This window comes from Ahaetulla prasina, chromosome 5 (genome assembly GCF_028640845.1).
Source record: "Ahaetulla prasina isolate Xishuangbanna chromosome 5, ASM2864084v1, whole genome shotgun sequence".
Taxonomy (NCBI): Eukaryota; Metazoa; Chordata; class Lepidosauria; order Squamata; family Colubridae; genus Ahaetulla; species Ahaetulla prasina.
Window position 1 is genome coordinate 80,411,770 of NC_080543.1, and position 26,427 is coordinate 80,438,196.

General features: G+C 41.9%; 1 protein-coding gene across 1 annotated transcript in view; it reads left to right on the plus strand.

Moving 5' to 3' along the window:
* RPS6KA3 (ribosomal protein S6 kinase A3) overlaps positions 1-26,427 on the plus strand; it is a 179,149-nt gene that overhangs the window by 99,691 nt on the left and 53,031 nt on the right. The window contains exons 10-14 of the mRNA XM_058185843.1: positions 7,355-7,425; positions 22,966-23,054; positions 23,164-23,228; positions 23,690-23,792; positions 26,250-26,374. Of these exons, the coding sequence (XP_058041826.1) occupies positions 7,355-7,425; positions 22,966-23,054; positions 23,164-23,228; positions 23,690-23,792; positions 26,250-26,374 (453 nt within the window). The remainder of the gene's footprint in view (positions 1-7,354; positions 7,426-22,965; positions 23,055-23,163; positions 23,229-23,689; positions 23,793-26,249; positions 26,375-26,427) is intronic.

A 26,427-nucleotide genomic window follows, 5' to 3' on the forward strand; every position in this document is an offset into this window, starting at 1 on the left:
TAGTGGCTTGGAAACCTTTCCCTCGGTTGAAGAGGGAAAGGTGAGCGATTGGGTGGAGGTAGAGCCCCCCCCCCCAAACAGCACCAGGAATGATCCTGGAGGCTTGAAGGGGAGAGCTCCCTTGGGAACCCAAAGAGCTCTGGATCCAGGACGCCTCTGTCTTTTTTGGCAGAGCAAAACGCCACGACCACATCTGCGATCAATATTGAATTTAAATGGATTTTTGACTTAACCAGACAGAGCAATGTCAGGAGGCAAGGTAGATGTAAGTACCAGACCTCAACCCCGTTTGTGGATTCTACAAGAGAAGAAGAAGTTTGAGAAGAAAGGAAATGGCGTCTGAGTATAATGGGCGTGAAAGTGAAAGTCAAAGAGGTATTTATTAACACTGTTACAGTTTATAACTTTGCTTAAACTTGCTGGATTTTACATTTATATGAAGAAACTATAATGAAAGCTGGAAGGATTATACAACTGACTTATTTAACTTAAATACTGTGCTTACGAAAAGACTTTGACTTTGTTTCAAATTATAAAATTAAAGTAAGATGGCTTCTGTACAAATACAGCCTGCTGTTTTCAAGGAAGTTGGAGCGCCGTTAGTTCAACTACATAAATTACAAGAGGAGCTGAAGAAAATTTTGAAGGCTCAAATTTCTGTTCGGAATAAAAAAATTAAGGAAATTGAGGAGAAAATATTGAAAATTAAAGACTTTGTAGCTGAGGATGAAGAGATAAGAGAAGAAGTGGTGGCAGCATTTAAGACTTTAGTTGAATACACAAAACAATTGGATGAAAAAGTGGAAGAGATGGATCAAGTTAATTCGAACTTAAAAAGCAAAATAGAGGAGTTTCAGACCAAGGCGGAGAATATAAAGCAGTTGGATGATAGAGTTGAAGAAATTAATCAAGTTAATTTGGACTTAAAAAAATAAAATAGAGGTGCTCCAGATTAAGGCGGAGAGAACAGAAGAAGAGTGGGTGTTATTGCAATACAGAGTTATGGAATTTGCATTGAGAGTAAGAGATTTGAAAGAAAATAAACGAGAGGACTTAAAAAAGATTTTTGCAGAGGCTTTTGCACAGCTGAACCAGTGGACTTTGAAATCCAAATTGAAAAAATTTACCGTGTTAATTCATGGGTTGCAAAGTAGAGACATTTGCCAAGAGATGTAGTAATTTATTTTACATCTAGGAAGATTAGGAATGAAATTTCACAAGTTTCTTGTAGAAATAAAATTCAAATATTGGGACAAGAGGTATTGGTATTGAAAGAAATTCCTCCTAAAATGTTAAGAAATAGAAAAGAATATGCTTTTTTAGTGGATCAGCTTAGAAATCTCCAGATACAGTACAGATGGAATGCACCAGCTGGATTAACAGTAAACTATAAGGGAGGGAAATATTGTCTTAATACAGTTTTTAAAGCAAGAGATTTTTATACTAAAGTATTGAAGGTTAGAAGTTAGCCATTGTTAGAAGTAGGTGGGAATGCTTAAAAAAGGGGAAAAGGAAGCAAAGCAAATACAACCTAAAATAGGGGCTTAAATATGGGAGAAGAAACACAGAAAGCCGTAGGGAAGGATCAAAATATGATTGTAACTATTAAACGTAAAGAGCAAGGAGTAAAGAAGTAATATTTTCAAATGAAAAGACTTTCCTTTCATGGGATAGGGTAAATTATAAGCGATATTTCTGAATATAAAAAGTAGAAAGAAGTGGATTGGATTGGAACGTGGACGGAGCAGAAACTGGCGTTCTAGCACCTGTGTGCCCCTGAGGATTTATTTGCTGGGAAGATAGGAGAGAAGAAAGCAAATGGCGGTTTTGTGGAATGTGTGTTCTGAAAACGAAAGTAGAAATGCTTATTAACGTCTAGTGTTGAAATAGAAGAAAGAAGATACACAGAAACATACTGACTAAACGGAAGATATGAGAATTTTATGATTTATATTTTTTCTTTTTCTTTGGGATTATACTGATTTAGAAGAAAGATTTTTTGAAATTTTTTCTTTTCTAAATATTTTTTCTTTTCTATTGACCTGTTTTTAAGTTATATTTAAAAAAAAAAAAGGCTTTTAAGCAAATAGTGCTAAAAGTGTGTTGAAAAAGAAGATATATAGGAAGATACTGACTAATTGGAAGAAATGAGAATCTTATGATTTATATTTTTTCTTCTTCCTTGGGATTATAGTGATTTAGAAGATAAGTTTTTTGAAACTTTCTTTTATAATTTTTTTTCTTTCTTTTTCTTGGTCTATTATTAAGTTATCCTTTTTTTAAAATGGCTTTTAAGCAAATAGTGCCAAAAGTTATTAAAAACTTTGAAATTTCTTCAGCTCAGATTCAAAAATTAAAAGAAGAAATCAAAAAGGAAGTAAGAAATTTTTTACAGGAGTTTTTGGAGAGTCACTTTTTAGAAATAGATCAAAAATTTGACGAAATAGAGAAAGAGATGTTGGATTTCAAGGAAGTGGTGGAAGAGCAGAAGAGGGAAATGAAAATGGTAAAGGATGCAATTGCGCAAATATTAAGTTCTTGTATTCAGATGCAGGATGATCTTGCAGAATTTAATAAAGCTAATTTAGAGCTGCAAAGGAAAATAGAAGAAATTCGAAAAGATCAAAATAATTGGAACTTAGATAATAAGATGGAAGATATAAAGGCAAAGGTAGATAGGGCAGATGAAGAAAGAGTAATATTACAATATAGATTAATGGAATATGCTATAAGGGTGAGGGGGTTGAAACAAAATAGGAAGGAAAATTTAAAGGAGATTTTTACGCAAGCCTTTGCACAGATAAAGGGTGTGGAGCCAGAAGATTTTGAGATTAATATTGAAAGAATTTATCGTGTTAATTCTTGGTGGGCAAGACAAAATAGAGTACCTAGGGATGTGGTTATTTATTTTACAAATAAGAGGATTAGGTATGAAATTTTGCAAGCCTTTTATAACAATAAATTTCAGATATTGGGACAAGATATAAAAATGATGAAGGAAATTCCTCCTAAAATGTTAAGAAACAGAAGAGAATTTGCTTTTTTGGTGGATGAGCTTAAGAAATATCAGATACATTTTAGATGGGAAGTCCCAATGGGTTTGTCAGTGAATTTTAGAGGCAGAAAGTATTTTCTTAATTCTGTTATGAAAGCGAGACATTTTTATATTAATGTTTTAAAGAGTGGGAATCCTTTGTTGTTAGATGCTAAGTTAACTGGTTTGGAAATGATGGAAAATAGAATGGGAGAGGGGAGGAATGTTTAAGATGTGAATAGGATGATTATGGTTAATTTTTGGAATTGATCTGTTTAGGATATAAATTATAGGATTTCTGTTATTTGCTATTTGTATGGTATAAATCTATAGGATGATATTACTCAATTGTGAAGGTTGAAAAGTGAAATTTATGAATTTAGATAATGTGGATGTGATGATTTTAATTGTTTACTGTTATATTGTGGATGTAGTCTAAATGATTATTTGTTTGATATTTGATTGATGGAGTAGTATTGGAAGATTGAATATTAAATCTTATGACAATTGAAGAAATATATAAGTGATGAAAACTTGAATTTGAGAAGCTGGATTGTAATTTAAGAAATGGATTTATGAAATCTGAAGGAATATACAAGTGGGTGGGAAAAAAAATTTGAACTTTAGAAGATGGACTAATTTTTAAAATGGACTATAAGACTATAAGAAGAATGGACATTAAATGTTATGGCAATTGAAGAAATATATAAGTGATAAAAATTTGAGTTCGAGAAGATGGACTGTAATTTGAGAAATGGACTTATGAAATTTGAAGGAATATATAAGTGGGAAAAGGAAAAAAATTGAATCTGAGAAGATGGATTAATGGACTGTAAGAAGAAGCAATATGTGAAGTTGGTATTGTTTCTTTCCCCTTTTTTTTTATTATTCTTTCCTATCTTTTTTATTTTTATTGTGAGGGGATCTATAGTTTTAAATTTTTTTTAAGGTGGGAGGTTATGTATATTTTGTATACTTTAGCTTGTGATTGTTGGTTATAATACCCGGTATTTGCTCCGGGAAGTCTGGGGGGGGGAAGGGGGAGGGGGGGGAAGGGGGGGGGAATGAATCAACAAGTGATACATGGACTGATTATTAATGTACAGTAATTTTTGAAGACATGAAATTAAAAAATTTAAAATGATATTGGGGATGCTCGACTGCCATTTCGGGAAGAAAAGGAGAGAGGAGTAGAAGGAGGGAAGAAAGTAGATAGGAAAGTGTAGAGAAGGAGAAGGGGAATAAGAGGGTTAGATAGGGTGGAAGAAGGGAGGAGTGGAGAAGGAGGAGAGGAAGTAATAAAGTGAAGGGGATGAAGGATGGGAAAGTAGTAGAGGGTAGAGAGGGAAGTTGTGTAGAAAGGAAGTGGCAGTCGGGCAGGCCTGAATTAGTAATAAATAAAAATTAATGATTAATGATGGATAATAGTTTGTACATAAATATGATGTTGAAAAATGGAAATTAAAAAAATTATTTATAAAAAAAAAGAAAGTAGAAAGAAGTTATGGATTGTATGATAAATGGGGTGTAAATTGTTTAGAAATTTATGGTATGGGGAATATGGGGAAGAATATGAGGTAAATGTTAAATTTATATAAGGAAAGATGATGTTTATTATTATGTATGATGGATATATAAATATGATGGATTATTTAATTATTTATTTATTAAATTTGTATACTGCCCTTCTCCTGAAGGACTCAGGGCGGTTCACAGCCAATAAAATACAAAGATACATAACACCAGTTAAAAACAGTATAAAAACCTAATTCAATGCATGGCCTAAAAAATTAGAATACAATTAAAAACCCCAATTTCAAAACCCCAATTAAAGACTACGTTTAAGCTAGGCCTGCACGCTGGAACAAGAGCGTCTTTAGCTTGCGGCGAAAGGTCCGGAGGTCGGGGAGTTGATAAAGCCCCGGAGGTAGCTCATTCCAGAGGGCAGGAGCCCCCACAGAGAAGGCCCTCCCCCTGGGGGTTGCCAGCCGACATTGTTTGGCTGACGGTACCTGGAGGAGGCCCTCTCTGTGGGAGCGCACAGGTCGGTGGGAGACTACTGGTGGCAGTAGGCGGTCCCGTAGGTAACCCGGTCCTAAGTCATGGAGCACTTTAAAGGTGGTAACCAGCACCTTGAATTGGACCTGGAACACCACTGGAAGCCAGTGCAGACTGTGCAGGAGAGGTGTCACATGGGAGCCACGAGGTGCTCCCTCTATCACCCACGCAGCCGCATTCTGGACCAGTTGGAGGTTCCGGGTACCCTTCAGGGGGAGCCCCATGTAGAGAGCATTGCAGTAGTCCAGGCGGGATATAACAAGGGCATGAGTGACCGTGCAAAGGGAAACCTGGCGTATCAGGGGAACCTGATAAAAAGCTCTCCTGGTGACGGCCATCATATGTTCTTCTAAAGACAGCCGTGCATCCATGAGGATGCCCAGATTGCGAGCCCTCTCCTTGGGGGCCAACGACTCGCCCCCAACAGTCAGCTGACTGTACCGGGCTGCCGGCATCCACAGCCACTCGGTCTTGGAGGGATTGAGCCGGAGCCTGTTTCTCCCCATCCAGACCCATACGGCTTCCAGGCACTGGGACATCACTTCGACGGCCTCGTTGGGGTGGTTAGGGGTGGAGATGTACAGCTGAGTATCATCAGCATATAGATGACAACTCACCCCAAAACCACGGATGATCTCGCCCAGCGGCTTCATATAGATGTTGAACAGAAGAGGCGAGAGAACCGACCCCTGCGGCACCCCACACATGAGGCGCCTCACAGTCGATCTCTGCCCCCCTGCCAACACCGTCTGCGACTGGTCAGAGATAGGAGGAGAACCACCGATAAACTGTGCCCCCCACTCCAAGTCCCCCGAGCCGGCACAGCAGGATACCATGGTCGATGGTATCAAAAGCCGCTGAGCGATCTAATAGGACTAGGACAGAGGAGCAGCCTCTGTCCTGAGCCCTCCAGAGATCATCGACCAACGCAACCAAGGCCGTTTCCGTGCTGTAACCAGTCCGGAAACCGAACTGGAACGGGTCCAGATAGACAGTTTCATCCAGGTACTGGGGTAACTGTCGTGCAACCACACTCTCAACAACCTTCGCCACAAAGCGAAGGTTGGAGACAGGATGGTAATTTGCTAGAACAGCTGGATCCACGGAGGGCTTCTTGAGGAGGGGCCTCACCACCGCCTCTTTCAAGGCGGTAGGGAAGACACCGTCCACCAAGGAGGCGTTAACAATTCCCTGGAGCCAGCCTTGTGTAACCTCCCGGGTGGCCAGTACCAGCCAGGAGGGACACGGGTCCAATAAACATGTGGTCGCATTCAGTCTCCCCAGTATCCTGTCCATGTCCTCAGGAGCCACAGTATCAAACTCATCCCAGGTAGCAGCCCCAAGACCTGCCTCTTCCTCCCCGCCCGGATCTACCCAATCTGAGTCCAAACCTTCCTGAATCTGAGCGATTTTATCAAACAGATATTGTCCAAACTCCTCATCACGCCCATGTAAGGGATCCTCCAGTGCTCCCTGATGGAGGAGCGAGCGGGTCACCCTAAACAGGGCAGCTGGGCGGTTATCTGCTGATGCAGTGAGAGTGGAAAAATATTCCCATTTTGCCACTCTCATTGCCACTAGATAGGTCTGAATTTGAGATCTTACTAGTGTCTGGTCAGATAAGGTATACTGAGGAATAATTTTTGATATTACAACATTGGAAGATGGGATACTGTTTATTATGGAAGATTGGATTTTAAACTTAATGGACTTAGATGAGAAGGTAGAATTATCAGCATATTTGAAAGATTATTTTTGAAAGATATATATATAATGGAGATTGAAATAACAAAATACTAAATAGCTTTTAAATGAATGGTAATTGTATTAGTATTAATATTTTCCTTTTTCTTCTTTTTTTTATGGAAAAGGGGAGTTGAGGTTCAAGAAGAGGGATGGGATTTTATATTAATTAGCATATTTTAGTTTATGATTGTTAGCTACGATACCCTGTATTTGCTCTGGGAAGTTGGAGGGGTGGGGAAGGAGGGAGGGGGGAGGGGAAGAGTTAGGGTTGGGGGGAGGGGGGGATTAATGGGGGAAAAAATCTTGTAAAACTTTTTCAATAAAAAAAAATAAACATATTGGAGGCATTAAATATAGAGTTAAGCTTTTGGGAACTTAAGCTGTTATTAGAGAAAATTGCATATAAACCTCCTGATTTACATTTATAGAAAAAAATTAAAATTATGTTCTAAAGAATCTTGTCAAATGTTTTCTCCATATCTTTTAGTATAATTGATGAAAGTTTTATTCTTTCAGTTTGAAATGCTCACTGGTACTCTACCTTTTCAAGGGAAAGACAGAAAAGAAACCATGACTATGATTCTCAAGTGAGTACACGCTTATTTTTATGTCTCAGATATTCTACTGGGTTTGCTCTCTGGATTGTAATATCTACCCTGTTTCCCCCAAAATAAGACATCCCCTGATAATAAGCCCAATTGGGCTTTTGAGCCCATGGCAATAAGACCAAGTGCTTATTTCAGGGTTCAAAAAAATATAAGACATGGTTTTATTTTTGGGGAAACACGGTAATGACTATTCTTCCCCTCATTTTGAAAGGTACTAATATATTATAAATGCATATTCCAGATGTCCTGCTTTCTCTATCAGAAGTGTAAAGACATTCAACCCAATGCTTTATAATTTTACATACGGTAACTATTAGTCCTTTTAATTCACAAAATGTCTCATATGCCTTGAAGAGTTTTCTCACATATTCAGTTTGTTACCACTAAATAAGTGAGAAATGTTTTTTCCAGTGCTTATTCCTTCAATTTCTCCTCATTCTTGCATACCAACTTAATTCTAATATATACCTTGGTCATTTGAAAATCTGTATTTGTTGCTTGATTTATGGTAAATTATGTGTGTGTGTGTATGTATGTATGTATGTATGTATGTATGTATGTATGTGTATATGTATATGTATGTATATGTATATGTATGTGTATATATATATGTATATGTATATGTATATGTATGTGTATATATATATGTATATGTATATGTATATGTATATGTATATGTATATACACCATCTTGTTAGACTTTGACTCTTGGTGAATGCCTGAATAAATCATAGTGTTTTCTTGGCATTTTTTTAAAGTACTATATTTCCCCGAAAATATGAGCTGTCCGAAAGTAAATCCTAGCTTGATTTTTACATCTGTGCCTAATGTAAGTCCTACCGCCCAAAATGAGCCCTAATTAAGACCCCGCCCACCCCAGGGTGCACAGGTAAAAACTAAACTAGGGTGGGGATGGGGGGGTGGAGCTGCCCTATATATTTACCTTTGGACAGTTGCACACCCTGACACCTGCTTTGCCAACCCATTTATTCTGCAGCCGGCAAGGCCTGCAAGTCTTTCCTAAAGGCCTCTGCAGCCGATAACAGAGCTCCAAATCGATCCGGAACTGTGTTATCAGCTGCAGAGGCCTACAGGAAAGCCTTACCGGCCTCAGAAGAAGTTCCTGAAGGCCTCTGACAGTGAAAAGAAGACAGGGGGAGACGCGTACAAGTGAGGTGAGTCAGTGGACAACAACCCCCCTGAAAATAAGACCTGGTGCTTTTTTTGTTGCAAAAAAAAAGGCTCTGCGCATGCGCAAGTATGGCGGTTTGCTAGGGGAGTCGGAATCGGCGCTGGATGATTCTCCCAGGATGGTGGACTTTGGGTGACTTACCGAGCTGCTCCTGTCCCTCGATCTACTGGATCATCTTCCGGGCTGCCGCAGGAGAGGTTTCTTGACCCTCTCGGGTTTGCGGCGGCCGAGAACGGGACCGAGGGAAAAGCGGCGAATTGGATGATGGTGGCCATCTTCGGGGCGCGAGGGAGGCCCGCTGTTTGCTGCTGGCTCTGGCCTCGATTTCGGCCCGACTTCAGCTGCGGCATTAGTCCCGGCCTGTTTTGCCCATCGGCGTTTTGTTACGCCTGGCGAGGCCCTGGTGGGCTACGAGGCGTTTTTTCCAGCGTCCTCTGTTCCGCGGTTCCATCGGCTTTGGGCGGGGTGAGGCCGCGGTGGGAGGTGAGGCCTGAGACGAGGCCTGAGGCGTGCCGCGGTTTGTTTCTCCTTTAATGGCGCTTTCCATCTGGCGTTTTTCATCTGCGTCCTCTATTGATGGCCTCCCCCCCCCATTTGACTTCTGAATATCGATGGGGCGAAGGATTGTTCCTAGCCTATAGTTGTCCGCCCCCTGACTTTCGAACGTTGAAGGGGTGAAGGTTTTCCCGGCCTGCATTCGCCTTCTCTGCCTGGTTTTTCATCCATCCGATTTGGCTCCCTGCCACATTGGGACCTGTGGCCTTTTGGAGTCAGTAGCCGGCTGTGGACAGGTCTTGGCCTGAGCAGCCTGCTCTCGGAGTATTTGGCGGAGGGGGCGATATGACAGGCCTCGGTGGAGTAATTGACAATGGACATCGATGGTGGGGACCGTAATGCCATCCATTTTGTACCCCATGGGTTTCTGGACTGGACTATGGACAGACTGATAGTAATTTCTACCTTATTAAGATCTGTTTGTAGGAACTTTATCCACAGATTCATCATGGATGTTGTCTGTCTACTTTCTTCGGTTTTATCATCTTTATTATCTGGTTCCAGCCTTTATTTGTCCTATTTGACAACTGGAAATCCATTGGAGGTTTCATCATCTGTTAATGCCCTACCACCTGGGATTTTATCATCTTATCATCTTCACCGATTCGTACTTTTCTATATGTTACTCGGCACATGAACTCTTGCGCCTGCGAGGTGCCCCCGCCTCGCAGGAATGGCCCACTTCGTTACCGAGGGCCGGCCTCAATGACGGGTCTTGGGACCCACAGAGGTGGCATGCGAAGAGGAAGAGCCTTTGGGGTTTTTTAGATAGGGCATTTTTAAGGGGTGGGAGGGTAAGGGCGGGTGTTGGGGGAAACCCGTCGGGAGGGGGTCCAGTTCCTGCGTGTGCTCGCGGCGGTAAGTTAATAGGTTCGAAGGTTATGGGGGGAGTTTGTGTTCCGCCTGTTGAGGGTGGTCTTATTTGTACGGTAAGTGGGAGGGGCAGATATGGCAGAAGTGGGGGCTCATATCGCTCTATGGGGGGGCGCGCTCGATGTTTGCAGGCGATCGCGCGCCCCGAGCCCTCAGATTTTTCCCGTTTCCCGGATGGTCAAGACCCTCAGAGCCCGGGCCTTCGGCTGATGCTGTGCAACGCACGGTCCGTGGTCAATAAGGCCCCCCTAATTTACGATCTTATCCAGGGGGCTGCCGCGGACCTTATGGGCGTTACAGAGACCTGGTTGGGCGCAGAAGGGGGCGTGCCCCTTGTTCAAATGTGCCCACCGGGTTTTCAAGCATTCCATCAGCCGAGGGCCCAGGGTAGGGGTGGAGGGGTGGCGGTTGTGATTAGAGAGAGTCTGGAGCCGAGGGAGACCACTGTACCTCAGATTGCCGGGTGTGAATCTCTCTTTGTGAGGTGGGGTCATAGATGTCAGATGGGCTTGTTTGTCACGTATCTGGCTCCTTGCGGCGTGGCAGCAGCCCTGCCCGAGCTCCTGGAGGTGCTTGCTGGAGTGGCGGTGGAGACCCCCAGACTTATTGTCATGGGGGACTTTAACTTGCCATCAACCGGCATGTCATCTTCAGTTGCTCGGGAGTTCACGGCCTCCATGACGGCCTTGGACCTGACTCAAGTAGTTGATGGCCCTACTCACAGTGGGGGTGGCACTCTGGATTTGATTTTCATCTCTGGTCAGTGGTTGAAAGATCTGGATTTGAGGGATTTAGTCATCGAGCCTTTGTCATGGTCAGATCACTCTCTCCTTCGCCTAGACTTTCTGACCGCCACTCAACACCGCAGGGAGACGGAACCAATATATTGGTTCCGTCCCAGGCGCCTGATGGACCCTGAGAGGTTCCAGACGGAGCTTGGGCCGTTTCCTGAGGGTCTGGCTCACGGCACGGCCGAGGAACTTGTCGCAGCTTGGGAACGGGCCGCGGCGGGGGCCTTGGACCGTGTCGTGCCTTTGCGGCCTCTGACCCGGCGTAGGTCTCAACCAGCTCCCTGGTATTCCGAGGAGCTGAGGGGGATGAAACGCCGGAGAAGACGCCTAGAGAGTTCCTGGAGGTCCAGTCGTTCGGAGGCTGATCGGACACTAGTTAAGTCCTATACTAGGACCTACCTAGTGGCAATGAGGGAAGCGAGACGTTGCTACGTCTCCTCCCTCATTGCGTCGGCAGATAACCGCCCAGCCGCCCTGTTTCGGGTAACTCGCTCTCTCCTTCAACAGGGGGAGCGGGATGACCCGTTGCAGGGATGTGCTGAGGAGTTTAGTGGTTATCTATACGACAAAATCGTTCAGCTTCGGGACGGTCTGGACCAAAATTGGGTAGATCCAGGTGGGATGTCAGAGAGCCGTCTTGTTGAGATTATTTGGGATGAGTTTGACCCTGTGGCTCCCGAGGACATGGACAGGTTGCTGGGTAGGTTGAACGCCAGCACATGTTTACTGGACCCGTGTCCCTCCTGGTTGGTGCTGGCCGCACAGGACGTGACAAGAGGCTGGCTTCAGGGGATTACGAATGCTTCTTTGTTGGAGGGGGTCTTTCCGGCTGCCTTGAAAGAGGCGGTGGTGAGGCCTCTCCTCAAGAAGCCTTCTCTGGACCCAGCTGTTTTAGGTAATTATCGTCCGGTCTCCAACCTTCGCTTTGCGGCGAAGGTTGTAGAGAGTGTGGTGACATGTCAACTACCCCAGTACCTGGAGGAAACCGTCTATCTAGATCCATTCCAGTCCGGTTTTCGGCCCGGTTACAGCACTGAGACGGCTTTGGTCGCGTTGGTGGATGATCTCTGGAGGGCCAGGGATAGGGGTTATTCCTCTGCCTTGGTCCTATTAGACCTCTCAGCGGCTTTTGATACCATCGACCATGGTATCCTGCTGCATCGGTTGGAGGGATTGGGAGTGGGAGGCACTGTTCATCGGTGGTTCTCCTCCTATCTCTCCGATCGGTCGCAGACGGTGTTGATGGGGGGGCAGAGGTCGGCCCCGAGACGCCTCACTTGTGGGGTGCTTGTCGATTCTCTCGCCCCTCTTGTTCAACATCTATATGAAGCCGCTGGGTGAGATCATCAGTGTTTTCGGTGTGAGGTACCAGCTGTACGCTGACGACACCCAGCTGTAGTTTTCCACACCGGACCACCCCAATGAAGCTATCAAGGTGTTGTCCCAGTGTCTGGAAGCCGTACGGGTCTGGATGGGGAGAAACAGGCTCAAGCTCAATCCCTCCAAGACGGAGTGGATGTGGATGCCGGCATCCCGGTACAGTCAGCTGCAGCCGCGGCTGACTGTTGGGGGCGAGTCATTGGACCCAATGGAGAGGGTGCGCAACTTGGGCGTCCTCCTGGATGGACGGCTGTCTTTCGAAGATCATTTGACGGCCGTCTCCAGGAGAGCTTTTCACCAGGTTCGCCTGGTGCGCCAGTTGCGCCCCTTTCTAGACCGGGATGCCCTATGCACGGTCACTCATGCTCTCGTGACATCCCGTCTGGATTACTGCAATGCTCTCTACATGGGGCTCCCCTTGAGGAGCACCCGGAGACTCCAGGTAGTTCAGAATGCGGCTGTGCGGGTGATAGAGGGAGCCCCTCGTGGCTCCCACGTAACACCTCTCCTGCGCAGGCTGCACTGGCTGCCTGTGGTCTTCCGGGTGTGCTTCAAGGTTTTGGTAATGATCTTCAAAGCGCTCCATGGCATAGGGCCGGGCTACTTACGGGACCGTCTGCTGCCACCAAATGCCTCCCACACCGACCACCCCAATGAAGCTATCAAGGTGTTGTCCCGTGTCTGGAAGCCGACGGGTCTGGATGGGGAGAAACAGGCTCAAGCTCAATCCTCCAAGACGGAGTGGATGTGGATGCCGGCATCCCGGCATAGTCAGCTGCAGCCGCGGCTGACTGTTGAGTCATTGGACCCAATGGAGAGGGTGCGCAACTTGGGCGCCCTCCTGGATGGACGGCTGTCTTCAAGATCATTTGACGGCCGCCTCCAGGAGAGCTTTTCACCAGGTTCGCCTGGTGCGCCAGTTGCGCCCCTTTCTAGACCGGGATGCCCTATGCACGGTCACTCATGCTCTCGTGACATCCCGTCTGGATTACTGCAATGCTCTCTACATGGGGCTCCCCTTGAGGAGCACCCGGAGACTCCAGGTAGTTCAGAATGCGGCTGTGCGGGTGATAGAGGGAGCCCCTCGTGGCTCCCACGTAACACCTCTCCTGCGCAGGCTGCACTGGCTGCCTGTGGTCTTCCGGGTGTGCTTCAAGGTTTTGGTAATGATCTTCAAAGCGCTCCATGGCATAGGGCCGGGCTACTTACGGGACCGTCTGCTGCCACCAAATGCCTCCCACCGACCCCTTGCGCTCTCACAGGGAGGGACTCCTCAGGGTGCCGTCGGCCAGGCAGTGCCGATTGGCGACGCCCAGGACTTCGCCAACTTCCTGACCTTCGAACCTTCCGCCGCGAGCTTAAGACACATCTATTTATCTGCGCAGGACTGGACTAGATTTTTTAAATTTTTAAATGTTTAAATTTTAAATTTGGTTTTAAATGGGGTTTTATTATTTATATCTTTATTTTAAATATTCGGCCTATGTAATAAGTTTTTTAAATTAATGTTTTACTTTGTATATATATATATGTTTTTAATATGGCTGTAAACCGCCCTGAGTCCCTAGGGAGATAGGGCGGTATAAAAGTATGAATAATAAATAAATAAATAAAATAAATAAATAAATAATAAAAACAAGGGTCTTGTTTTTGAGGAAACACAGTACTTGCATGGTGTGCAAGATATAGTACATGCTATGCTCATAATAAGATATTCCTTGTCATACTTCATGCCATATACCAGTGATGGTTAACCTTTTTGCCATCGCCTGCAAAAGCGGGGGGGGGAGGGTCGCACATGCGCACATGCGCAAGCCCATACCCATAATTCCATGCACACTCCCCCCGCTTTTGGCATGCGATGGCACGGTAGGCCTGTTCTTTGCTCTCCCCAGGCTCCAGAGCCTCTCTAGGATCTTGGGGAGGGCAAAAACAGCTTTCCCCACCCCTCTGGAGGCTCTCTGGAGTCTGGAAACAGCCCGTTTGCCAACTTCTGGTCCCACGGCAAATGGGCCGTTTGTGGCCTCCAGGGTGGTGGGGAAGGCCGTTTTCGCCCTCCCCAGGTTCCTAGAGAGGCTCTGAAATCTGGGGAGAACAAAAAATGGGCCTTCTGGTTCTACTGGAAGTTGGCAAATGGGCTGTTTCTGGCCTCCCGAGGGGCTCCGGGGGAGGTGGGGAAGGCCATTTTTGTCCTCCCCAGGCTCCTGGAGAGGCTCTGGACCTTGGGAAGAGCAAAAAATGGGCCTTCCCCACCACCACCTCTGGAGGTAGGAAGCAGCCTGTTTCCCTACTTCCGGTGGGCACAGCAGGCCGAAAATCAGCTGGCTGGTGCACGCATGCACGCCAGAGGTGAGCTCACCTGCCCACAATATGGTTCCACATGCCACCTGTGGTACGCGTGTCATAGGTTCACCATCATGTCCATATACAATAACTCTTAATTTTTCAGATACTAACCCTGTATTCAGGAACATAGTAGAAACACACAGAAAGAATATGAAGAGCTGCAGAACAGAGAAATCAGGCTCTGTATAGTATATATTTCCACTCCAGAGTATAGGAGTGAAATCTAGGTCCTTTTCTCCTCACCTTTAAAATTAAGAGAAATTTGGCTGTTCTTTTCTAGACCTTGAGTTAACTTCTCAATATTTACATAACATTTTGTCTGCCCTGAGAACTGCTACTCCCACCTCATCAGTTTTAGATGTTACATTCTGTTACCTTGCACAAAAATATATTTTCATTATTCTTTAGTCATATTTAAACCTATTAGAGGTTTGACCAGGATAATATGCTTTTTTATTTTCCTTCCTCTTGTTGATAGATAGATAGATAGATAGATAGATAGATAGATAGATAGAGAGAGAGAGAGAGAGAGAGAGAGAGAGAGAGAGAGAGAGATTTATTGATTAGCCTATAGGCGATATTAAAGCACAAGGTGCAAACACATATCACCAATAAAATCCTATACAATTTAAAATAAGAGTAGGGTAAAATACAATAGTTATAGGATAAGATATAATCTAATTTAATACACAAATATGTAAACTAGAATAAAATGACATAAAATTATATTTCAATGTCATCCTTACAATCTATCCCAATCAGTCCCACGTATGTAGATGTAAACATTTTGTTTAAGTACTGTGCTGTGTTAAATGTTATTTTCAGGTTCTGGCCGCACATAAAGTAAGTTGTTTTGATATGGGGATCCCAATGGGTCATTCGTTTGGTATATAGACCAAGGTACCTGTCTGTCATCCCCTTATACAAGCAACAATCAAATAGAATGTGAGCCAGGTCTTCTACCTCTGCTGCTCCACAAATACAGAGACACTCATTGTAGGGTATAGAATGGCTGAGCAAATACAAACAGTACACAGCTATTTGAAGTTACAACTGCCAAAACATCTTAGGGAGATATTCAAATAGCTTAACACAATGGTCAGATATGGGAGATTCCATTTCAAGTTACCCACCTTACTAAGGATAGCTGTATCATTTTGTACTTCTATATCCTTAATTCTTTGGGCAGCTCTTTTTTTGAATTGTTCTCCTGTTACGCAAGAGATGAGAAGGCTTCAGCTTCTTACAAAATTTAGTTTGGTGATCCAGGAGATTTGTGATTATAATTTTATTTCCTATAGTAGACATAACTTGGGGGGTCATACCAGTCTCCATTTCATTGACTTTGCACCAGTAGTTATATGCTCTAATTTTGGATAGTGCATGAATTGTATGAATTCCCAATTCAGCTCTAACTCCTGAAGCAGATATTCTTGGATCTACATCCAAAATATTTCTCAAATGTTGGGACTGTTTGTTCTAGGATTGTAGTTGAGTATAGACCCCAAACTTCTGCTCTATACAAGAGCATAGGGGTAACCTTAGCTTTATATATGTTAATGGGCAGGGGACTTTGGATAACTATGGTTCTTTATTTTAAATTGTAAATTCAAATGGGTTTTTGGGCTAAGTGTACTCCATTGATGATGGCAAACCCAAGATCCAGTCTTGGAAAAAGTCACGCCTAAATATACAAAGATGTTAATTTTGGTTCACCATCTAATTGCCACCTATATCTCTGATGATGTTTTCCAAACACCATTATTTTTATTTAGATTTACTAATGATTAGGGAGTTATAATCCTACTTGTGTATATGATAATAAAATCATATCATCAGCATAAAGCAAGCTGTTACAGTAAGTATTTAGGATCATCGGCATGTGTACTATGGGATTCTTCATTAACCCTGGCAAGTCATTTATATGTAACTAAATAATAATGGGGCTAGGATATACCCTTTATTTGTGTGAATCCTGTTAGTCACAGCTCCATTAACCCCATACGGCACCCTCAAACAGGTACTTGTGTAAAGGGCTTTAATCAAAGCCAGCAGTCTAGATTCTATTTTAAGAGGTGTCAGTTTACTCCATAGTACTTCTCTGCTTACCATATCAAAGGGGTAAAGTCTATAAAAGCAGCAAACAGGGGTCTCCCCTTATAAGCCTATTTGGCAATTAGATGGTTCAAGAAAAAGCAGTTATCAATAGTGCATTGGCTTTTCTAAAACCTGCTTGTTCTTCTGTGAGGATATTGTTTTCTTCTACCCAGATTTCAGTTCTGTTCAAAAGGAACCTAGCATATATTTTTGCTGCAATGTCAATCAGGCTAATGGGCCTATAATTACTAAGATCCTTTTTATTTCCTTTTTTATATATGGGGACAACTATTGCCATCTTCCACCCATCTGGTATATGGCAGGTGTTATTTATATGTGTAAAAAGACCTGCCAATACTGGGCCCCACCAATTGAGAAATTTCTTGAATAATTCTACTGATAAAAAATCCTCACCTGGAGCTTTATTATTCTTTAAGCTTTTAATGATGGATTGTATCTCCTTTTCCTGGTGGCCAAGACTGGTGGCCAAGTGGGGGAGGGTTTCTAGGATTTACTAGATCACTGCTTAGAGACAGTTTCTTTGCAGGTGGAGGCAAACAAACACTTGTAATAATTCTCAATCCTTAGCAGAGATTGGTATGTCAAACGCAAATTTCTGTTCCTTCAGGACACCTGCCGCAGAGTGCCAAAATATTACTGAGTTGTGACTTCTGGCAGCCAACTCAAGTTCTGACCAGATTGAAATGGCAAAACTTTTTTTTCTTTAATGTTATAATTTTTTTATATTTCCTTCTTGTGTGCAACATCTCAGCTTGTATAGAAAAGTAGGCAGCGAGCTTCATGGCTGCCTTCAATTTCTTTTTCAGTCACTGGCATTCAGGATCAAACCAATGGGGTCTACCCAGTCAGGGTCTTTTTGTAGCAGGTTTAGTTGTTAGGGGTTTCTTCAGAATATTACAAAGATTAGAGAATGCATTGAAAGCTGACATCCAGTCAATAGTAGATGATTGGATTTGTTGTGGTCCATCAGCAGCCTACGGTGCTGGCAATGGAGTTCAACAACGATGAGGCTGAAGTGAGGCCAGGGCCATTGGGAAGTGAGGTGTGGACTCCAGAGCCTCCAGAGACTGATAATAGTGAGGAAGAGGAACGGGAGGAGCCTGTTTCTAATGCATGCATGAGAAGAGCTTCCAAAAGGCAAGAGCAGCTCAAGCAGAGAGGACAACTCGGGAGTATAACCAGACAGTTATAGAGGTGCAAATGTACCTCAGTAATTCCTATAATGTAACTCAGTAATTCCTCTGTAGAACTGAATCAGCAGCTCCTTGGGCAGTTTGAGCTTACTGAGTTAGTGCAGAAATAACATTCTTTGTTGTCCTTTTTTGATGATGTTTTTGATGTTAGCTGTCCATTTTAGATCTTGCGATATGATAGAACCTAGAAATTTGAAGGTTTCTACTGTTGATACTGTGTTGTCTAGTATTGTGAGAGGTGGAAGTATGGAAGGGTTTCTCCTAAAGTCTACCACCATTTCTACGGTTTTGAGTGTGTTCAGTTCCAGATTGTTTTGGTTGCACCACAAGGCTAGTCGTTCGACCTCTCGTCTATATGCGGATTCGTCATTGTCTCGAATGAGACCAATCACTGTTGTGTCATCTGTTCAGTAGTTTAACAGATGGATCGTTGGAGATGCAGTCATTGGTATACAGAGAAAAGAGAAGTGGGGAGAGCACACAGCCTTGGGGGGCCCCTGTGCTAATTGTACAGGTATTTGATGTGATCTTGCTTAGCTTCACCTGCTGCTTCCTGTTTGTTAGGAAGCTTGTGATCCACTTACAAGTCTGTTCCGGTACCTGTAGCTGGTTTAGCTTAGTTAGAAGAATGTCTGGAATGATGGTATTGAATGCTGAACTAAAGTCTACAAAAAGGACCCTTGCATAGGTCTTTGGAGACTCAAGATGTTGTAGGATGTAGTGCAGAGCCATATTAACAGCATCATCTGTTGATCTATTTGCTCGGTATGCAAATTGCAAGGGATCTAACAGCGGATCCGTGATGGTTTTCAAGTAGGAAAGCACTAGCCTTTCAAAGGTTTTCATGACTACAGATGTTAAAGCAACTGGTCTGTAGTCATTCAGTTCCTTGATGGTGGGCTTCTTCGGCACTGGGATGATGGTAGAGCGTTTGAAGCAAGAAGGAACATAGCACATCTCTAGTGATTTATTGAAAATATGGGTGAAGATGGGGGCCAATTGGTCAGCACAGACTTTTAAGCAAGAAGGAGTTATCTTGTCTGGGCCTGGAGCTTTTCCTGGCTTTTGTCTGTGAAATAGGTCCTGCACTTCCTTTTCTGTGATCACTAGGGGTTGTGAACCCAATGAAATGGGGTCAGTTGTAGGAGGCTTGGCTGTTGTTGGTATGTCTGAGATGGGGGTTGTGGAGATAGGTGGCTGTAGTTTCCTTTCAAACCTGCAGTAAAACTCATTCAGGTCATCTGCCAGTTGTTGATTACCTTCAGCCTGGGAAGGAGGTTTGCCATAGCCGGTGATATTCTTAAGAGTTTTCCACATGTTTGCTGGTTCATTTGCTGAAAACTGATTCTTTAGCTTTTCAGAGTAGCTTCTTTATGCTGCTCTGATCTCTCTTGTTAGTGCAGTTCTGGCCTGATTGTACAGCATTTTATCACCTTTTCTGTAGGCTTCCTCTTTGGAATGTTGTAGCTATACTACGTACTTATATTAATATAAGTATATTAGTACAGTATTTCGCTGGTCTACTAATTTAGTCACTATGTTGAAGAATGAAATAAGATTGTTTTGGCATGATCTGTTTTTACCAAACCCATGCTGACTGCTAGTTATTACTTTACTCGTTTCTAGATGTTGGCCAATCTGTTTTTTTATTATCTTTTCCAGTATCTTTCCGGGTCAATGTGGCCTCTTGGGCATAGCTGCCACCTCTCTTTAAACAGTAGCTGTGAGTCTAAGAAGAACCTGAGATTGTGCACAAGTCTCACCTAGGAAAGTACAATTAATTGAAGACAATTGGGTGGACCAAACACCTGGAGCCACTCAATTTTGTCACAACTGAGCCAGTATCTATCACCTGCTCTGCAGAGCATTCAGACAGCAAATATCTTTTCCAGTATCTGCCTGGGTATTGATGTTAGGCTGATTGGTCTGTAGTTTCCTGGATCTGTTTTCTCCTCCTTTTTTGAAGGAGGATCAAATATTTGGTTTGTCCTGTTCAGTGGTGAACTCTTCCCCGTTTTGCCACTGGTTTGCTGCCCACACTTGCATGGTGCACACCAAGCGTGTGCCTGCATGCGCAGTATGCACCAAACGCATGCTTTGTGTGGAAAAAGGAGGCTTGGGAAAGTAAGTAGAACAGCGAGGGGGGGAACAGCTGTGCTGTGTGATTTAGATTTGCTAGAAAGCAGGAAATCCTGTTTTCCAGCAACTTTAAATCGTGTGGCACAGCTGATTGTTGGAAATACCGGTTCGGAGGAACCGGTAGCTTTTTTTTAATTACCAGTTCACCCGAACCAGTGCGAATGGGTAGCATTTCACCACTTGTCCCATTGCTACCATCTTTAGAATTGCAAAGGCTGGGAATGTGAATTGATTTATATCTTTCTAAGCAGATGATACTGCGTTTTTGTCTCAGAGACCAAATTTATAGTGAATGTTAGACTGAATGCTATTACAAGAAGTACAGATATGACAATGAACCAGAGACCAAAGTTATTGTATTTCACAAGGAAAATGAAGTGAGCAATTGGAAGTTATACATAAATAAAGAGAATGTTATTTTTAACATACTTTCTATCAAGTATGGTCCAACCACAAATTAAACCAAAAAGGCAGTTAAAATTAAGCAAAAGCAATAAAATCAATATACTTCATGGAATATTTTAAACCACAATAAAAATAGCACTTACATTACTTTAACATTCCATGCATACCATCCATTTACTTCATAAGATGTACATAAAAACTATGGTGATGCAGTGGTTAGAATTTAGTACTGCAAGCTACTTCTGCCGACTGCAGTTTGGCAGTTCAATTCTCACTGGCTCAAGGTTGACTCAGCCTTCCATCCTTCCGAGGTCCGTAAAATGAGGAACTAGATTGTTGGGGGCAATATACTGACTCTGTAAACCACTTAGAGCGGGCTGTGAAGCAGTATATAAGTCTAAGTGCTAGTGCTATTCTCAGCATTGGTTTACAACCATTTGCACCAGTTGGCTTTATTATATAAAAAGATTTTTTAATATTTCTAAAATGCATCTAAAAATGCATAAAGTGGAATAGGCAGGAAGGATTTTTTTAATCAAGTTTATTTTTCTACCATTCTCCCATCTTTACTAAATATGTAGCATAGTACATATTTATAAAGTACATATAGTTTGAACTTCACCTACTTACTATAGTTTCTTCCCATTTGATGATAATACGCTCTCTCTTTGGTCATTTTAGCATCAACTGTGAGAGTGAGCCTTTTTAAAGTATTAAACATCAGCCATATTTAACGTGTATAAATAAACAATAAAGACGATCAAAGGCCTGGAGACTAAAACATATGAAGAATGGCTCCAGGATCTGGGTTTGGCTAGTCTAAAGAAAAGAAGAATTAGGGGTAACATGTTAGTATTCCAGTACTTAAGGGGCTGCCAAAAAGAAGAGGGGATCAAATTATTCTCCAAAGCACCAGAGGGCAGGACAAGAAGCAATGGTTGGAAACTAATCAAAATAAGAAGCAAACTGGAATTAAGGAGAAACTTTCTAACAGTGAGGACAATTAACCATTGGAACAGCTTGCCTTCAGAAATCATGGGTGCTCCAGCACTGGAGCTTTTTAAGAAGAGACTAGTCAGTCACTTATCTGAAATGGAATAAGTTCTCCTGCTTGAGCATGGGGCTGGACTAGAAGACCTCCAAGGTCCCTTCCAGCTCTATTCTATTCTAAAGTACAACAACGTGCAGAAGAGTAATAAGAAAAAGCTTCTGTACCACTGACTGTATTATTTAAACAGGATCCTATCAAAACAGGATCTGGTACAGTTAGTGAGCAAGGCTAGCTGCAGAGTTTTAACAATTACTACAAAGAATTTAAATTGTGCTCCCTTCTTAACCCTGCAGCAGGTGGAAATATAGGAAAAATTAATTCCAAAATAATATATACTGCAACTTTTGGAGTTAGATCAGAGAGATAATAAAAGAGCCTGCCCATTGACTATTTTAGTTTGGACAACATACCACCAGAGCCTGAACTTAAAAATGTCAGTAGATGGAAACTGTTGAATTTGGCTGATGTTCAATAATTAAAAAAAGACCCATTCTCATAGTTGCTGCTAAAGTGGCCAGAGAGAGAGCATATTATCATCAAATGGAAGAAACTAAAGTGAGTAGGTAAAGTACAAACTATATGTACTTTATAAATATGTACTATGCTACATATTTAGTAAAGGTGGGAGAATGGTAGAGAAATAAACTCAAGAGAAGGGAAATGGATAGTATGAGGTAAAGAATGAAAGTGCTATATGTAAGAGTGTTTCTGATTCACATGAGTTATATCAGGAGAAACATAAAGTAAGTCAAATGCAATGTAAACAGTATATTTGATATATGTGGGAAAAAGAAGAGACGGGGTCAGGAATGAACAGGTGTTGAATGAATGCAAAACTTAGTACTAAGTTTTTATTTTAAAAACAGAAACATTGCTAAAAGAAATGTATGAAATTGTTTATGAATATAGTAGAAACAAGCATAGAAAAACATGAAGTAGCAAGCAATGTACTGCAAACTTGATGTAGCTGTATTTCTCATTTTCTTATCTAATGCCTTTAATTTCTTACTATTTCTTATTCCCTTTCTGTGCTCTATATGATGTTGCTTAGTCATGTTTATAAGATCGGCAGCCAAATAAATTGATTTAAATAAAGAATGATTAATGCTGCCATTTTATGACATACTATGACATACTGTTATTAACAGTTTATTTCCAGACAAGAGACAGCATCCAATATCATAACAACAGTTTTTTTTTGTCATGTTCTACTTTTCACTCTTCAGCCTCTCTGTCCCCTGTCTCAGTCTGCATGGAAGCTGTTTGAACCATCCCCACCTGATCTGAAGCTCATATGATGATAGGCAGCAGAATAGTGAAAAATCATTCCAGTCAGTGGTAGAAACAGTGGCTATTAATACCAATTAGTTAACGTATAGTTAAAATACAGTATCCTACAGTAATAAACTAAAATTAGTTTGAATGTAGTTTAATATCATTTATGTTTGTAAACTATTAATTTATTTTATTTTACAGAGCCAAACTTGGAATGCCCCAGTTTTTAAGTCCAGAAGCTCAGAGTCTTCTTCGAATGCTTTTCAAAAGAAATCCTGCAAATAGATTAGGTAGAATATTGAAGTTATCTAATTAAGTTATCTAATTAAGATTTCAACAATAAATCAAATGATCATCTAAGGAGTTTTTGGTATCGTTTTTGTTAATAATCTCTAATAGGAGCAGGTCCCGATGGAGTTGAGGAAATTAAGAGGCATCCATTTTTCACCACAATAGACTGGAATGTAAGTATACAAATCAATAAAAGCATTCACTATTATAGGAAATATATCATGCTTACTGAGTGTTCCAAGTTACAATGGACACCCCCCCAAAAAAAGCTAATTATCATTCAGTTCGAAAGTTCTCATGTCCCTCCCATCGTCATGTGACATATTTTGAGTGCTTGGAAACCAGCCCACATTTACTGTTGTTTGCACCATTTGTGGTCACATAACTGCAATTTGAACCATTTTGTCAGAAACCAGTGTTTTATTTCCAGCAAAATCCATTCCATAAAGAGTAATGGGTTTGCTTAGCAACCATGATGTTCGCTTAGGGACTGTTGCAAAAGTCTTAAATCAGATTTGGTTATGTGGTAACCCACTTTATGACCATCACTATTTACAACTGTAATATGCAGGCTAAATTATAGTCGTAACTCAAGGACTAACTTTGTAATATATTAAAATTTTGTTTGCCTTAGAAATTGTACAGAAGAGAAATTAATCCACCGTTTAAACCTGCAACTGGTAGACCTGAGGACACTTTTTATTTTGATCCTGAATTTACAGCAAAAACGCCAAAAGGTAAAATATATACTATAGCAATAGCACTTAGACTTATATACCGCTTTACAGTGCTTTACAGCCCTCTCTAAGCAGTTTTACAGAGTCAGCATATTGCCCCCAACAATTTGGGTCCTCATTTTACCCATCTCGAAGGATGGAAGGCTAAGTCAACCTATGTAAAGAAAGTTTTAGTATATACCGTATTTTGCGGTATATAAGACACACTTTTCACCCCCAAAAGTGGGTGGAAATATCTGTGCGTCTTATACTGGAGCATCTTTTAGTCTGAAAATACGGTATATTATTTTAATTTTCTCTGGCACAGATATATTAAATTTTATTTTACAGAGCCAAACTTGGAATGCCCCAGTTTTTAAGTCCAGAAGCTCAGAGTCTTCTTCGAATGCTTTTCAAAAGAAATCCTGCAAATAGATTAGGTAGATATTAAAGTTATCTAATTAAGATTTCAACAATAAATCAAATGATCATCTAAGGAGTTTTTGGTATCGTTTTTGTTAATAATCTCTAATAGGAGCAGGTCCCGATGGAGTTGAGGAAATTAAGAGGCATCCATTTTTCACCACAATAGACTGGAATGTAAGTATACAAATCAATAAAAGCATTCACTATTATAGGAAATATATCATGCTTACTGAGTGTTCCAAGTTACAATGGACACCCCCCCAAAAAAAGCTAATTATCATTCAGTTCGAAAGTTCTCATGTCCCTCCCATCGTCATGTGACATATTTTGAGTGCTTGGAAACCAGCCCACATTTACTGTTGTTTGCACCATTTGTGGTCACATAACTGCAATTTGAACCATTTTGTCAGAAACCAGTGTTTTATTTCCAGCAAAATCCATTCCATAAAGAGTAATGGGTTTGCTTAGCAACCATGATGTTCGCTTAGGGACTGTTGCAAAAGTCTTAAATCAGATTTGGTTATGTGGTAACCCACTTTATGACCATCACTATTTACAACTGTAATATGCAGGCTAAATTATAGTCGTAACTCAAGGACTAACTTTGTAATATATTAAAATTTTGTTTGCCTTAGAAATTGTACAGAAGAGAAATTAATCCACCGTTTAAACCTGCAACTGGTAGACCTGAGGACACTTTTTATTTTGATCCTGAATTTACAGCAAAAACGCCAAAAGGTAAAATATATACTATAGCAATAGCACTTAGACTTATATACCGCTTTACAGTGCTTTACAGCCCTCTCTAAGCAGTTTTACAGAGTCAGCATATTGCCCCCAACAATTTGGGTCCTCATTTTACCCATCTCGGAAGGATGGAAGGCTAAGTCAACCTATGTAAAGAAAGTTTTAGTATATACCGTATTTTGCGGTATATAAGACACACTTTTTCACCCCCCAAAAGTGGGTGGAAATATCTGTGCGTCTTATACAGCGAATAAGCCCCGCCCACCTGTCGGCCCCCATCCTTTGGCCTCTGCCTCCCAGCAATTTACTTCCTTGCAACGAACAACCTGGTCAGCTTCAACATAGCCTGATTTAGCCTAACAGCTGATTGGCGGTTGGATCGGCCTCCCAATATACTGCCTATCAGCTATTCCAGGCTGTGGGGATCACCACTGCCCATTGCTGCCCATCGCTGCTGCCGCCTATCGCCGTTTCTGCATGTCCCATTTTTGGCTTGTTCCAGGTGGTGGGGATAGACGACGACAGCAGTGATCCCCGCCGCCTGGAACGGGCCAAAAACGAGATGCATGTAGGCTGAAAATGGGATGGGTGGATGCGGCGATAGGCAATAGCGACGATGGGCAGTGGTGATGCCCGCAGCCTGGAACAACTGATAGGCGGTATTCCAGGAGGCCAGTCCAACCGCCAATCAGTTGCTTGTGCTAAATCAGGCTGTGCTGAAGCTGACCAGGCTGTTTGCTGCAAGGATGTAAATTGCTGGGAGGCAGAGGCAGATTTTTTCCCCCTTGTTTTCCTCCCCAAAAGCTAGATGCGTCTTATACTTCGGAGCATCTTTTAGTCTGAAAAATACGGTATATTATTTTAATTTTTCTCTGGCACAGATATATTAAATTTTATTTTAAAAAAAAACCGTTGCCATAGTATTCATGCTATCATATGTAGTCTTTGTATATTGAAAGAAACCCCTTCCATGATTTTGCGTTAAATGCGAGATAGCTCTCCTTGTATTTTAACTTAAATGTATCATGAGTCATTAAGCTATCCTTTGTACACTACAATTTGCCCAAATTTTGGAATTTATTTTCTTGGAAGTCTTATCTCTTTCTCTTGCTATTAGCCTTTCAGAAAAACATATTCTGTCAGATATCTGACCTATCAGCCAACTAAAATTTTTATGTTTGAAATGTATTGCAATTTAGTTATTTTTTTTACATTTTTATTGCTGTTATAGTTTATTTTTTATTATGAACTTTCTTAAATATTTACAAAACTTATTAAACATACTTATCAATGTATTCTTTGCAGATTCACCTGGTATTCCACCAAGTGCTAATGCTCACCAGCTTTTCCGAGGTTTCAGTTTTGTAGCTATTGCATCAGATGATGAAAATCAAGCTATGCAGACATCTGGTGGGCATTCAATAGTTCAGGTGAATGTTCTTAATGAAGAATTTTTAGATTGACTGTTATCTAAGCCAACATT